Source organism: Oncorhynchus gorbuscha, linkage group LG06, assembly GCF_021184085.1.
Source record: "Oncorhynchus gorbuscha isolate QuinsamMale2020 ecotype Even-year linkage group LG06, OgorEven_v1.0, whole genome shotgun sequence".
NCBI classification, from domain to species: Eukaryota; Metazoa; Chordata; class Actinopteri; order Salmoniformes; family Salmonidae; genus Oncorhynchus; species Oncorhynchus gorbuscha.
In genome coordinates, this window is record NC_060178.1 from 69,069,364 (window position 1) to 69,081,944 (window position 12,581).

The following is a 12,581-nucleotide window of genomic DNA, read 5'->3' on the forward strand; positions in this document are numbered from 1 at the left end:
CACCTGTGTTTAATTTTATGTTCTGGATATCAAGACGAAATACTTTTATAGAGATGCTTTCGTGTAGAGATGATTATCTTGTAGAAATGACAGAGATATTGTTTCTAATATGCATTATGGTCCCATGGTCTCTCTCTGGTGATTTGATGTGTTCACAGCGATAGTAACCTTGTGACTCCACTAACCACTAACCATGTGAGAGGAAGCCGCATAGTCCAGCACATAGTCCTCACAATGCACGTGGGCCTTGTGTACAGAGGAAGGCCTGTTACTGTGTGTCTCAAAGCTGCAGCTTTTTAAGAGATGTATATTAGTAGTTAGTAGAAGACTAGTATAGTAGTTGGAATGTTACCTCTCTGTCTTCATAGGTCTGTTGGATCCACCAGAGCAACCAGTCCCAGCCAGACTCAGTCCATGTACAGTTCACGACGCAAGCCCCCAGCCAAGCCCCCAGCCAAGCCCCCAGCCAAGCCTCCAGGTGCCAGCGTATACAAGGTGGGTCTCTTTCTGCTGCTGAGTTAAGGGGCAGCTGATTTTCCCCGATAGTCACTTTAGTAGAACACAGACTGTTTGTTACACGTGAGGGAGCTGGAGTTTTTCCCCCAACCTTCCCTTATGATCAATTGATTAGTATGGCTCACTTATAGGCCTACACAATGGAAGCTGTAACAAGTGCACGTTGCATTGTATAAAAGATGGATGTAGGGAGAGCTAAAACGTGTGTTAGGAAATAAGTATTACAAACTAACTGCTGACAAACTATCGGTCACACATCATTGGATTTCTAATGCAATCCTACTGTATCAGAACCGCAGCACCACAACAGGGAATCAACTTGGTCTGAGACTTGCCATGGTTATCTGAACCTATTCATTCCAGACTTATTGTCAAAACAAGTTGACGGCTAAGCGTATCACTTATTTAGTCTCAGCGTCTCTTTCTTGAAGAAATATAAATGAGGCCACAGTGTTGCTGGCAGAAGGCTGAAGAAACTTTGATTGAGAAGCCGCACCATTTAAATTAAATGGTGATCATGGTGCAGTATCATCATAGGGCTGTGTATAATGGTTCTGCCTGAGATAAAAGCTTTTGTGTACTTCGACACAGGAGAAAAGAGTTGGTGGAGTCAAGAGTAAGAGGCAAATTGGGGTGGACTTGTTTTAGAATTGATAAGCATGTGTGTGCATGTGTGTGTGTGTGTGTGTGTGTGTGTGTGTGTGTGTGTGTGTGTGTGTGTGTGTGTGTGTGTGTGTGTGTGTGTGTGTGTGTGTGTGTGTGCGTGCGTGCGTGCGTGCGTGCGTGCGTGCGTGCGTGCGTGCGTGCGTGCGTGCGTGCGTGCGTGCGTGCGTGCGTGCGTGCGTGCGTGCGTGCGCATTAAAACATCCACAGTTGATTCCCATGGAGAACAGCTGGAGTGTATCATTGTGGTCAGAGTTCAGGAGTTAAGGGTTTGCTGGCTTGGCTAGGAAGGATGCTTAACCCAGTTCCGTCTCCAACACCAGTATTGTCTCCTCTAGTGAATGTGACTCTGGCTCCTCAGCAGTATTCAGTCTACTTGCTGTTTACTGTTTGTTCTGGCAGTCACAGTTCCCCCTGTCCAGATTTCCAGCAGACTCTCTGCAGGTCGCCTGGCGTAGCGTAGCTACAGGCCAGGCCAGTTCAGCCAGTATATCCATCTCCGGTGCAATTAGGTTTATTTTTGAGGACTAACAGCAGTTCTGGACAGGCAATCTGATGCTGGCTTTGACCAGTGTGTTAGATTCACTTACTATGTTTTCTGTTATTGACTGCCTGTGAAACGTGTTAATTCATAGTAATAATACATCCATGACGGAGAACATGGGTATAGTTTTAGCCTGGGTTCTCCTAGCTGTATCCAGCTACTGTACACAAGTCACAGGGGTTTGAAATGATTGTTTGTGAGACTCCAACAGGAAATAAGATAACTGATCTGAGGAGGAGCAGAGGGAGGAGAACATAATAGCTCAAGCCCTGACAGAAAACACAAACTAACAGCTCTCTTCTCTACCTCCCTTCCCCTCCATATCCCTTCCCCCTCTCTCCATCCTCACAGCCATCCCACCAGAGTTTGGAGCCTCTCCTCCCTTCACACAGTTTACATTCCCACAGCTTACGGCGGTTGCCCAACTACCAGCCCATCCACATCAGCCACCCCATGCCTGTCTCCCTGAGTGTGGGACAGCAACCTCTGCCCCCAGTCCCACCCCACCACAGGGCCCTGCCGGCCCACACTGCCCTCTCCCCACCGCGGGCACCACCCTGCCACAGCCTGCCCAGACAGCAGCCCTACAGGATAGACCAGGTTAGTAGTCACTGTTCTGCCATGCCATCCGCTATGAATACAAATATCCAATGTATTTTCTGTAGGACTGCACAATTAATTGAATGCACAACGAAATCGCAATATTGACATGTGCAATATCCATATCTCAAGAGATTCATATCACATGCAATACTTTGAAATGTCACTCAGCTGCATGCAATGTTTGTTTTTATAGTTTACTCATTCAAGTAGCACAGTTCTTCCTCCTCGCTGTTAGATTCTCTATACGTTTAGATGCTGTTCTGTTCTAGGTCAAATGCAGTCAACAGATTGTTCCAAACAAGAAAGATGCTGCTTTCCACTTTGCTTTTTAATCTAAATCATTCTATTTCTAGGATTCCATCAGTTCACCCAAGTGTTTTGATCTATATCGCAAGTAAAATCACAATTGCAATATTTTGTAAAAAAATTGCAATGTTATTTTTTGCCCATATCGTGCTGCCCTAATTCCCTTTTGGGGGATTTCTTTGGAAATTGATCTTGCTGGAAACAACATAGTAAAAAGTAGATTTATTAATTCACACAATCCATAACATTTGAAGACCATAAATTTAACAAGGGCAATCGGAAATACGTATTCCCTCACTCACTTATTCAAAACCCCTGCCTTGGGTCCCAATAGACATATTATTACACAATGGATAAGTTATGGACCACGCATACTAAATAGTGTGTTGCTATAACCCCTGGAAGGCATAGCTAAATAACTTAAATGAATGTGTTTGCTCAACTTGTCTCATATGTTCATTCAGCTGGAAATTATTAGTTGAGCAAATAAAGGCTTTACTAAAAAAAGGCTGTGCAACTGGTTATACACAAACACACACACAGTGCTTTTAACATACAATGTTTTCAACTTACATATTTGACACCCGTTAGCATACAGTACATGAATACATACAGTACATGAATACATACAGTACATGAATACATACAGTACATGAATACATACAGTACATGAATACATTGTGCATGTCCATTTATACAGTAACTGTTATTCAACATGTCCTCTCAACTTTGTGGTTCACAGCATTCTGATCTTCCTGCTATAATGTCTGTGTCTATTATCAGTTAATCTGACTAGTCTCTCATCGTGGATTTGATTGACTTATTTCAGCGATGTAAGGGTTTTCTGTGTAGTTGTCTAATGTTGGTGGGGCATATTTACTCTGTTTTAATTTGACTCCTTAATCACTATGATATATTTAAAAAATGTACTTGATTGTACTTTTAACAGAGCTGAGATTGTGTGCAAAGTGTAGTAATACAGGTGAAATTGGTGTTGTTCTTAACTGACTTGCCTGGTTAAATAAAGGTTTAAAAAAAATAAAAAAATGTAAATAATAATCAGTCATTGGCACAGACATGGTGGCGTAGCAGGAAGTTCGGCAGGAGGGTCGTTATGCTGTGAACCTAGTGGTTGTTCAAATCCTAGGTGAGGATATGTTGAATAATAATTACTGTCCAAATTAACATGGACAAAATAATCATGTCTGTCAAATATGTGTGTAAATAGTTCCACAGCCTTTTTAGTTTAGATGGCCAAATCAAATGTTTTTTGTTGAATGAACATTTGAGACGAGTTGAGCAAACACATCATTTTAAGTTGCCTGAATTTGTGCTTAAGTTTTCTCAAATTGGAGCTAAGTCTGGGCCAACAATTCTTTTTTTAAAGTTCAGGTAACACTTGAGTAGTTGAGTAAACAAACAAATGGTGTGGAACCAGTTACAAACAACTAGAATGTTTTTTACCGCGCGCTTCATCCTTAAAGTTGTTCTCCACAAATCCTGTTTTTTGCTGAGCCAGCAGGGCTGTTTCTAGAGTATGTAATTCAATCTGTCTGCTCAGGGCTCATGCAGGCAGGTGATCTGTATGCGTAGAGCACCATGTCAGATGTCCAGGGCTTTATGAGGTGCAGAGTGCAGTGGCAGATGCACGTCATTGTAAAAAAAAAAAAAAAGGAAGACATTAACTTTGAGATGTTACTATTCTCTCTGGTGTATAAAGCACAACGACTCCCAGATGTTAGGGAAGAGCATGTAAGAGATGGAGAGAGACAGATATAGATCCAATGCATCCCCTTCTTCTGAGAAAGTCCCTGTTGAGGTGTGGCAACAGATGGATCACATATGTGAAATAAGGGACAGTGTATGTATGTTGTGTTTTTTTCTACAATTGTAAGGCAACTTTGTGTCCTTGAAAAGCGCTACATACAGTGCCTTCGGAAAGTATTCCCACCCCTTGACTTTTTTACACATTTTATTACGTTTATTACATTATTCTAAAATGGATGACATTTTTTAAAATCCTCAGCAATATACACACAATACCCCATAATGACAAAGCGAAAACAGGTTTTTAAGAAATGCCTTATTTACGTAAGTATTCAAACCCTTTGCTATGAGACTCCACTGCTTCCATTGATCATCCTTGAGATGTTTCTACAACTTGATTGGTCCTACAGTTGACAGTGCATGTCAGCGCAAAAAAAGCCATGAGATTGAAGTAATTATCCGCAGCATTGAAAGTCCCCAAGAACACAGTGGCCTCCATTCTTAAATGGAAGAAGTTTGGAACCACCAAGACTCTTCCTAGAGCTGGGAGGTGACCAAGAATCCGATGGTCACTCTGATAGAGTTCCTCTATGGAGATGGGAGAACCTTCCAGAAGGACAGCCATCTCCACAGCACTCCATCAATCAGGCCTTTATGATAGAATGGGCAGATGGAAGCCACTCCTCAGTCAAAGGCACATGACAGCCCACTTGGCTGTCAAAAGGCACCTAAAGACTCTCAGACCATGAGAAACAAGATGCTCTGGTCCGATGAAACCAAGATGGAACTCTTATGCCTGAATGTCAAGCATCACGTCTGAAGGAAACCTGGCACCATCACTACGGTGAAGCATGTTGGTGGCAGCATTATGCTGATGGGATGTTTTTCAGCGGCAGAGACTGGGAGACTTGTCAGGATTGAGGCAACAATGAAAGGAGTAAAGTACAGAGAGGTCCTTGATGATAACTTGCTCCAGAGTGCTCAGGACCTCATACTGGGGTGAAGGTTCACCTTCCAACGGGACAATGACCCTAAGCACACAGCCAATACAACGCAGGAGTGGCTTCAGAACAAGTCTCTTAATTTCCTTGAGTGGCCCAGCTAGAGCCCGGACTTGAACCCGATCAAACTTCTCTGGAGAGACCTGAAAATAGCTGTGCAGCAACGCTCCCCATCCAACCTGACAGAGCTTGAGAGGAGCTGCAAAGAAGAATGGGAGAAACTCCCCAAATACAGATGTACCAAACTTATAGTGTCATACTCAAGAAGACTCGAGGCTATAATCACTTGCAAAGGTGCTTCAACAAAGTACTGAGTAAAGGGTCTGAATACTTATGTAAATGTTATATTTCATTGTTTTTTTTAAATAAATTAGCAAAGAAAAAAATGTTTTTGCTTTGTCATTGTGGGATATTGTGTGTAGATCGATGAGGGGAAAAAAACGATGTAATACATTTTAGAATAAGGCTGTAATAAAATGTCAAGGGGTCTGAATACTTTCCGGAGGCACGGTAGGTCCCTTTTATCATTACTATTATTATTACTCGGGTTATCTTGTACTCAGGCTCTCTTGTACATATTTATCTTTCAAACAAAACTGATGAAATTCAAACTCGTGAGCTGTATATTTATGTAGTACATACAACCCAAATGTCTACTATGCTATCTAACTGCCCGAGGGTTGTCAGCATGGTACAAAAGGTACATCTTGACTTGGGAGGTCTGCTGAGGGGCACAGTTGGTTTTGAATGTGGGGGTCCAAATGATGTTATATGGTGTCCAATGTGACGTCTCGTCTACATAGACTACTGCAGTAGTGGAGTACCTGGTCCAGCACTACCCCCGCTGTGTGGGATTCATTCTCCATCTACCCAACACAGAGAGGTAGACACACAACACTTGAGGTATTAGATGCACTTAACAACAGATCTAGTATCAGATTACCCTACCCCTTAACTATCAGAGAGAGGATAACCTATCTGATGCAGGATGAGTGGTTAGATGCACTTCAACTTACTGGTAGCCACACCTGGCTGGAGAGAAGGCTTCAATCTGATTAGGTCTTTATTTCAACCTCTGTGGCGCCTCTGGTTTAACTGCATCAGGAGACGATTCAGCTGCCATCCCCAGGAGGTGATCTTATTCTTTGAGTTTAGTGTTTCGAAAGGCAAATTGAAGCAACAAACAGACCGCTGTTTCACAAGAAGTGGTCTCCACTGTTTGTCCTAATACAATTTAACTGAGTCCAAGTCACAAGATGTGGTTTAAGCTACAAAACATTAACACTAGTACTGTAGACTCAGTCAAATGTGTTTTTGTGGGGGCAGTCGTATCTGGTCTAAGAGCTTGATGATCGACTACAACAGAGTTGCCACTAATGATGACGTCACTGGGGATGGCCATTCATAACTGATTCGTTAAATGACACGTCATGTCTTCAGGTGCTGTTACAACCCCACTTCTCTACCTCCCACACTATGCCATGCCTAACTACCGCTGCCATGTATGCATGGTCAAACCACTCACATAATGGAATAATAATCTTTCACATCAGGGGGTCACAGTTATTCAAGCATGGTTGATGTAAGTCACCTTCTCGCTGATGTGTGAAACATTACAGAGCTGGAAGTCCCAACAAAGTCATCTAGTCCAGGACACACTTTACACCCTTGAAGGACAAGCTCATATGTGTTATATAAATGGCATGTTATGGAAGATTCCAGACATTTTTTGGACGATTTTGTTGAAAGATCTTAATTTTATTCAATGAACACCAAAAAAAATGTAATATACAAACAAAACGTAAAGTTTAGTAGGGCTGAACAGCACAGGACCAAAACAAGATCCCACAAACTACAGATGGGAAAAAGCTGCCTAAGTATGATCCCCAATCAGAGACAACGATAGACAGCTGCCTCTAATTGGGAACCATACCCGGGCCAACAAAGAAATAGAAAACATAGATTGGCCACCCTAGTCACACCCTGACCGAACCAAAATAGAGAATAAAAGGTCAGGGCGTGACAGATTTCACTTGGTTTTGAGAAACAGACCCCAACCAGCGATATACCTCCTCATGCTCATTCTGCAGTGCCATGGCACGGATAAAAACAAAAGCTCCAAAAACACCAAGTATAGTGATGTAGGTCATCAGATGTTGTACACATGTGTAACCGATGTGATATACTAGCTAGTTAGCTATGGTGCACTCTAATAAATCAAATCAAATCCAATTTTATTTGTCACATACACATGGTTAGCAGATGTTAATGCGAGTGTAGCGAAATGCTTGTGCTTCTAGTTCCGACAATGCAGTAATAACCAACAAGTAATCTAACTAACAATTCCAAAACTACTACCTTATACACACAAGTGTAAGGGGATAAAGAATATGTACATAAAGATATATGAATGAGTGATGGTACAGAGCGGCATAGGCAAGATACAGTAGATGGTATCGAGTACAGTATATACATATGAGATGAGTATGTAAACAAAGTGGCATAGTTAAAGTGGCTAGTGATACATGGATTACATAAAGATGCAGTAGATGATATAGAGTACAGTATATACGTATACATATGAGATGAATAATGTAGGGTATGTAAACATTATATTAGGTAGCATTGTTTAAAGTGGCTAGTGATATATTTTACATAATTTCCCATCAATTCCCATTATTAAAGTGGCTGGAGTTGAGTCAGTGTGTTGGCAGCAGCCACTCAATGTTAGTGGTGGCTGTTTAACAGTCTGATGGCCTTGAGATAGAAGCTGTTTTTCAGTCTCTCGGCCCCACCTTTGATGCACCTGTACTGACCTCGCCTTCTGGACGATAGCGGGGTGAACAGGCAGTGGCTCGGGTGGTTGTTGTCCTTGATGATCTTTATGGCCTTCCTGTGACATCGGGTGGTGTAGGTGTCCTGGAGGGCAGGTAGTTTGCCCCCGGTGATGCGTTGTGCAGAACTCACTACCCTCTGGAGAGCCTTACGGTTGTAGGCGGAGCAGTTGCCGTACCAGGCGGTGATACAGCCCGCCAGGATGCTCTCGATTGTGCATCTGTAGAAATTTGTGAGTGCTTTTGGTGACAAGCCGAATTTCTTCAGCCTCCTGAGGTTGAAGAGTTGCTGCTGCGCCTTCTTCACGATGATGCCTGTGTGGGTGGACCAATTCAGTTTGTCTGTGATGTGTACGCCGAGGAACTTAAAACTTACTACCCTCTCCACTACTGTTCCATTGATGTGGATAGGGGGTGTTCCCTCTGCTGTTTCCTGAAGTCCACAATCATCTCCTTAGTTTTGTTGACGTTGAGTGTGAGTTTATTTTCCTGACACCACACTCCGAGGGCCATCACCTCCTTCCTGTAGGCTGTCTCGTCGTTGTTGGTAATCAAGCCTACCACTGTTGTGTCGTCCGCAAACTTGATGATTGAGTTGGAGGCATGCGTGGCCATGCAGTCGTGGGTGAACAGGGAGTACAGGAGAGGGCTCAGAACGCACCCTTGTGGGGCCCCCGTGTTGAGTATCAGCGGGGTGGAGATGTTGTTGCCTATCCTCACCACCTGGGGGCGGCCCGTCAGGAAGTCCAGTACCCAGTTGCACAGGGCAGGGTCGAGATAGCGTTTCAATCGGTGACGTCACTCGCTCTGAGACCTGAAGTAGATGTTCCGTGGCTTTTGAGGCGCGATGGGTAAAGATGCTTTGTTACCCACGATGCTTTGTGGGTGTTTGTTGTCTGTGTGTGCAGAGGGTGCCTGGTTCGAGCCCGGGTCGGGGTGAGGGGATGGACAAAAGTTATACTGTTACATTGATGCTGTTGGCCCGGATCACTGGTTGCTGCGGAAAAGGAGGAGGTCAAAAGGCGGGTGAAACTAACCGATGTGACATGGATAGCTGTTGACCCAGATCATGGGTGTCTGCTCCTCCTTGTTGATGTGTTAAACAAAACCTACAACTCAATGCACATCTCTATGTTAAGAACACAAAGTTTGGTAACAGAATGACGGCTCAAACAGCACAAACCATCATTCTGGTACCAAACTTTGCATCTGCATTGTTCTTCAAGTCAATGTGTTTTTGTAAAATGTTCAGTGGAAATTCTTCAAAGTTATCCTTGTGCATACAGTTGTATGGTTTATCTAACTTTGCAATCATAGTTTTTTTTTACATTTTAAAGTGAAATATTGGAGTCTTGGCCTCATTCTGTTATTGTAGAATTGCCTTTAACACTTCATTCTGTTCTCTAAATCCTTTGAATTTGGTGTTTGCTGTAACTTGGCACTTATTTGTGAGTATTGCTCAAGGTTTGTTCCTTTCCTCCTACAAACTGTGCAGAGCAGCTGGGATGCTGCTAGCAGATGTTTGCCATTACCTCGCCCTCCCCATGTTAGATTAGTAACACATGATGGCACCTCATTTAGATAACCTTCCAGAGATTTGCTACGGAGGTGGTGGCTACAGAACAGACAGATACATTATTCTGGTGACACTCTATAACACAGTGCCCTCTAGTGAGGTTTCTGTGCCAACACTACTCTTCAACTTCTGGTTTGTCGTTCCTAGGACCGTGAGAAGCCCAGTCCACCCCAGAAGCCCCTGCCTGCAGACCCTCTGGACAGGCGTGTTTGGGTAGAAAGCAGCACCTCGGTGGTGGGGGTCCGCCTCCCTGGACCCATCCCTATCCCCATCCCCACCGTGCCCAGGACCCTGCTCACCATTCCACAACCAAACAGGTCTATGCTACGGTGGGCTGGCTGGCAAAAAGTTTATATCTATATACTGTATGAATGAAAAATGTATGAAAATAAAATAAATGTTTGCTCTGCATGTTTTCTTTCTCCCTTTTCAGACCTGCACCCATACAATCCCAGAGACTGCCTAAGACTCATCATTTCGACCGCTGATCACAAAGAAATGGAGATGGAATAGTGGGGTGCTCTATGGATGGAGACCCATATTTGCACTACAAGACTCTACCAGACCTTTGCAACTTTGAAAGGGTCTCAGAGTTTTGGGAAAAGGGGACTGACTTCAAACATTGGTGCTATGCCTCTGAAAGGTGCTTTTGTTGTTCTCGCTCAGGTACAAATGAACTATTTAATGTCTATACCTTGTAATTCACTAAGCAGCAGTGTTAGGGACTGGGAGTTTATGTTCAGTTTGTCGTTAATAAGAACTGCTTTCGCACTCCAAGGCATCCACTCACTTCATAACCTGCAACAGTGTCGGACTGACATGTTGGAGATGTCAATTGCGGTGTGTTTCGACCACAGGTGGTTGGTTGGTGGCACCTTAATTGAGCAGGACGGGCTTGTGGTAATGGCTGGAGCAGATTAAGTAGAATGGTATCAAATACATCAAACACATGGTTTCCTTGTGTTTAATGCCATTCCATTTGTTCTGTTCCACCTATTATTATGAGCCGTCCTCTCCTCAGCAGCCTCCACTGGTTTCAACTAATCCAATTCGGTGCAAAAGCAAGGGAATTGTTCAGAATCGACACGTACTTGAATTATTGTTTGATCTTTGCATTCATACATGGTCTACATATCAAATTAAATCAAATGCATTTATATAGCCCTTCTTACATCAGCTGATATCTCAAAGTGCTGTACAGAAACCCAGCCTAAAACCCCAAACAGCAAGCAATGCAGGTGTAGAAGCACAGTGGCTAGGAAAAACTCCCATGAAAGGCCAAAACCTAGGAAGAAACCTAGAGAGGAACCAGGCTATGAGGGGTGGCCAGTCCTGGCTGTGCCGGGTGGAGATTATAACAGAACATGGCCAAGATGTTCAAATGTTCATAAATGACCAGCATGGTTAAATAATAATAATCACAGGAGTTGTCGAGGGTGCAGCAAGTCAGCACCTCAGGAGTAAATGTCAGTTGGCTTTTCATAGCCGATCATTCAGAGTATCTCTACCGCTCCTGCTGTCTCTAGAGAGTTGAAAACAGCAGGTCTGGGACAGGTAGCACGTCCGGTGAACAGGTCAGTGTTCCATAGCCGCAGGCAGAACAGTTGAAACTGGAGGAGCAGCACGGCCAGGTGTACTGGGGACAGCATGGAGTCATAATGCCAGGTAGTCCTGAGGCATGGTCATAGGGCTCAGGTCCTCTGAGAGAGAGAAAGAAAGAGAGAAAGAGAGAATTAGAGAGAGCATATTAATATTCACACAGGACACCGGATAAGACAGGAGAAGTACTCCAGATATAACAAACTGACCCTAGCCCCCTGACACATAAACTACTGCAGCATAAATACTGGAGGCTGAGACAGGAGGTGTCAGGAGACACATACATGATCTTTATTCATATGTACCCTAATATGAGTTAATTGACAGGGTATTGGACCCAAGTATATAACTACAGTACCACAGATAAAAGTATCTCTGACCTTGAAGTTTTTCTCCGCTGGCGAACTTCAACACGTTTACAAACTTACAAATGATTTTGGGCTCTTACATGCCCTTAATAGTTCATGTTGTGACCACAGACTTGAAGGATATGCTGTAGTCACCGCTTTCATAAATACTCAACTCTCTTACACACAGTTTGGAGTATTTGCTGGCAGTTGTGCAATACGTAATGCTCCCAGCGGGGCCAGGAGAGTCTAAAATGAGCTGACACTGCTGGGTTCCAGAGAATCACAGCAACACCAAATAATGCAATATAACGGCTGGTGGAGGAGCGTGCTACACTTCAACTCACTTGATGCTGTGGTGTCAAAATGACTTCAGTGTTGTGAAGAGTCCAAACCCCACTTAGATGGTGTCCAATGTTTTATTCATTTTTATCTTTTCAAAGTTTACTCAGACAAAAGTATGCCAAAGTGGTTTACTTTACGAGGTAATTGCCGGTACTTGACCTCATGGTTATTATTATTCATTTACTTTTGGAGCTCGGTCTCACACATTGGCACATAACTCTGCATGAGGTTTTCAAGACAATTCCATTTAAGTTTAATTTGTCCTTTGAAACATTACAGTCTTACAGCAAATACATCCAATAGCTGTACTTAATGTCCTGTTCTTTTCCCTTTAAACTTTACTTTACTTTAATTTGCGGACTAAGTGACACAATTGATTTTCAATACATTAAAATGTTGTCCAAATTAAAGTAGAGACTGTGGGTACATAATGTCTTGGCCACAATATGGTTCATTAAATATAGCTCTGATGGGTGCTGA

General features: G+C 43.2%; 1 protein-coding gene across 3 annotated transcripts in view; it reads left to right on the plus strand.

The window, feature by feature from the left end:
* LOC124038267 (disintegrin and metalloproteinase domain-containing protein 12-like) overlaps positions 1 to 11,062 on the plus strand; it is a 147,658-nt gene extending 136,596 nt beyond the window's left edge. For 2 of the 3 annotated variants that reach the window (XM_046353911.1, XM_046353913.1), the window contains exons 20-23: positions 369 to 495; positions 2,075 to 2,323; positions 9,958 to 10,139; positions 10,244 to 11,062. In XM_046353911.1, coding sequence (XP_046209867.1) covers positions 369 to 495; positions 2,075 to 2,323; positions 9,958 to 10,139; positions 10,244 to 10,298 — 613 coding nt within the window. In that variant the 3' untranslated portion in view covers positions 10,299 to 11,062. The remainder of the gene's footprint in view (positions 1 to 368; positions 496 to 2,074; positions 2,324 to 9,957; positions 10,140 to 10,243) is intronic. The other variant, XM_046353912.1, reaches the window with a different exon arrangement.
* The last annotated feature ends 1,519 nt before the right edge of the window (positions 11,063 to 12,581 follow it).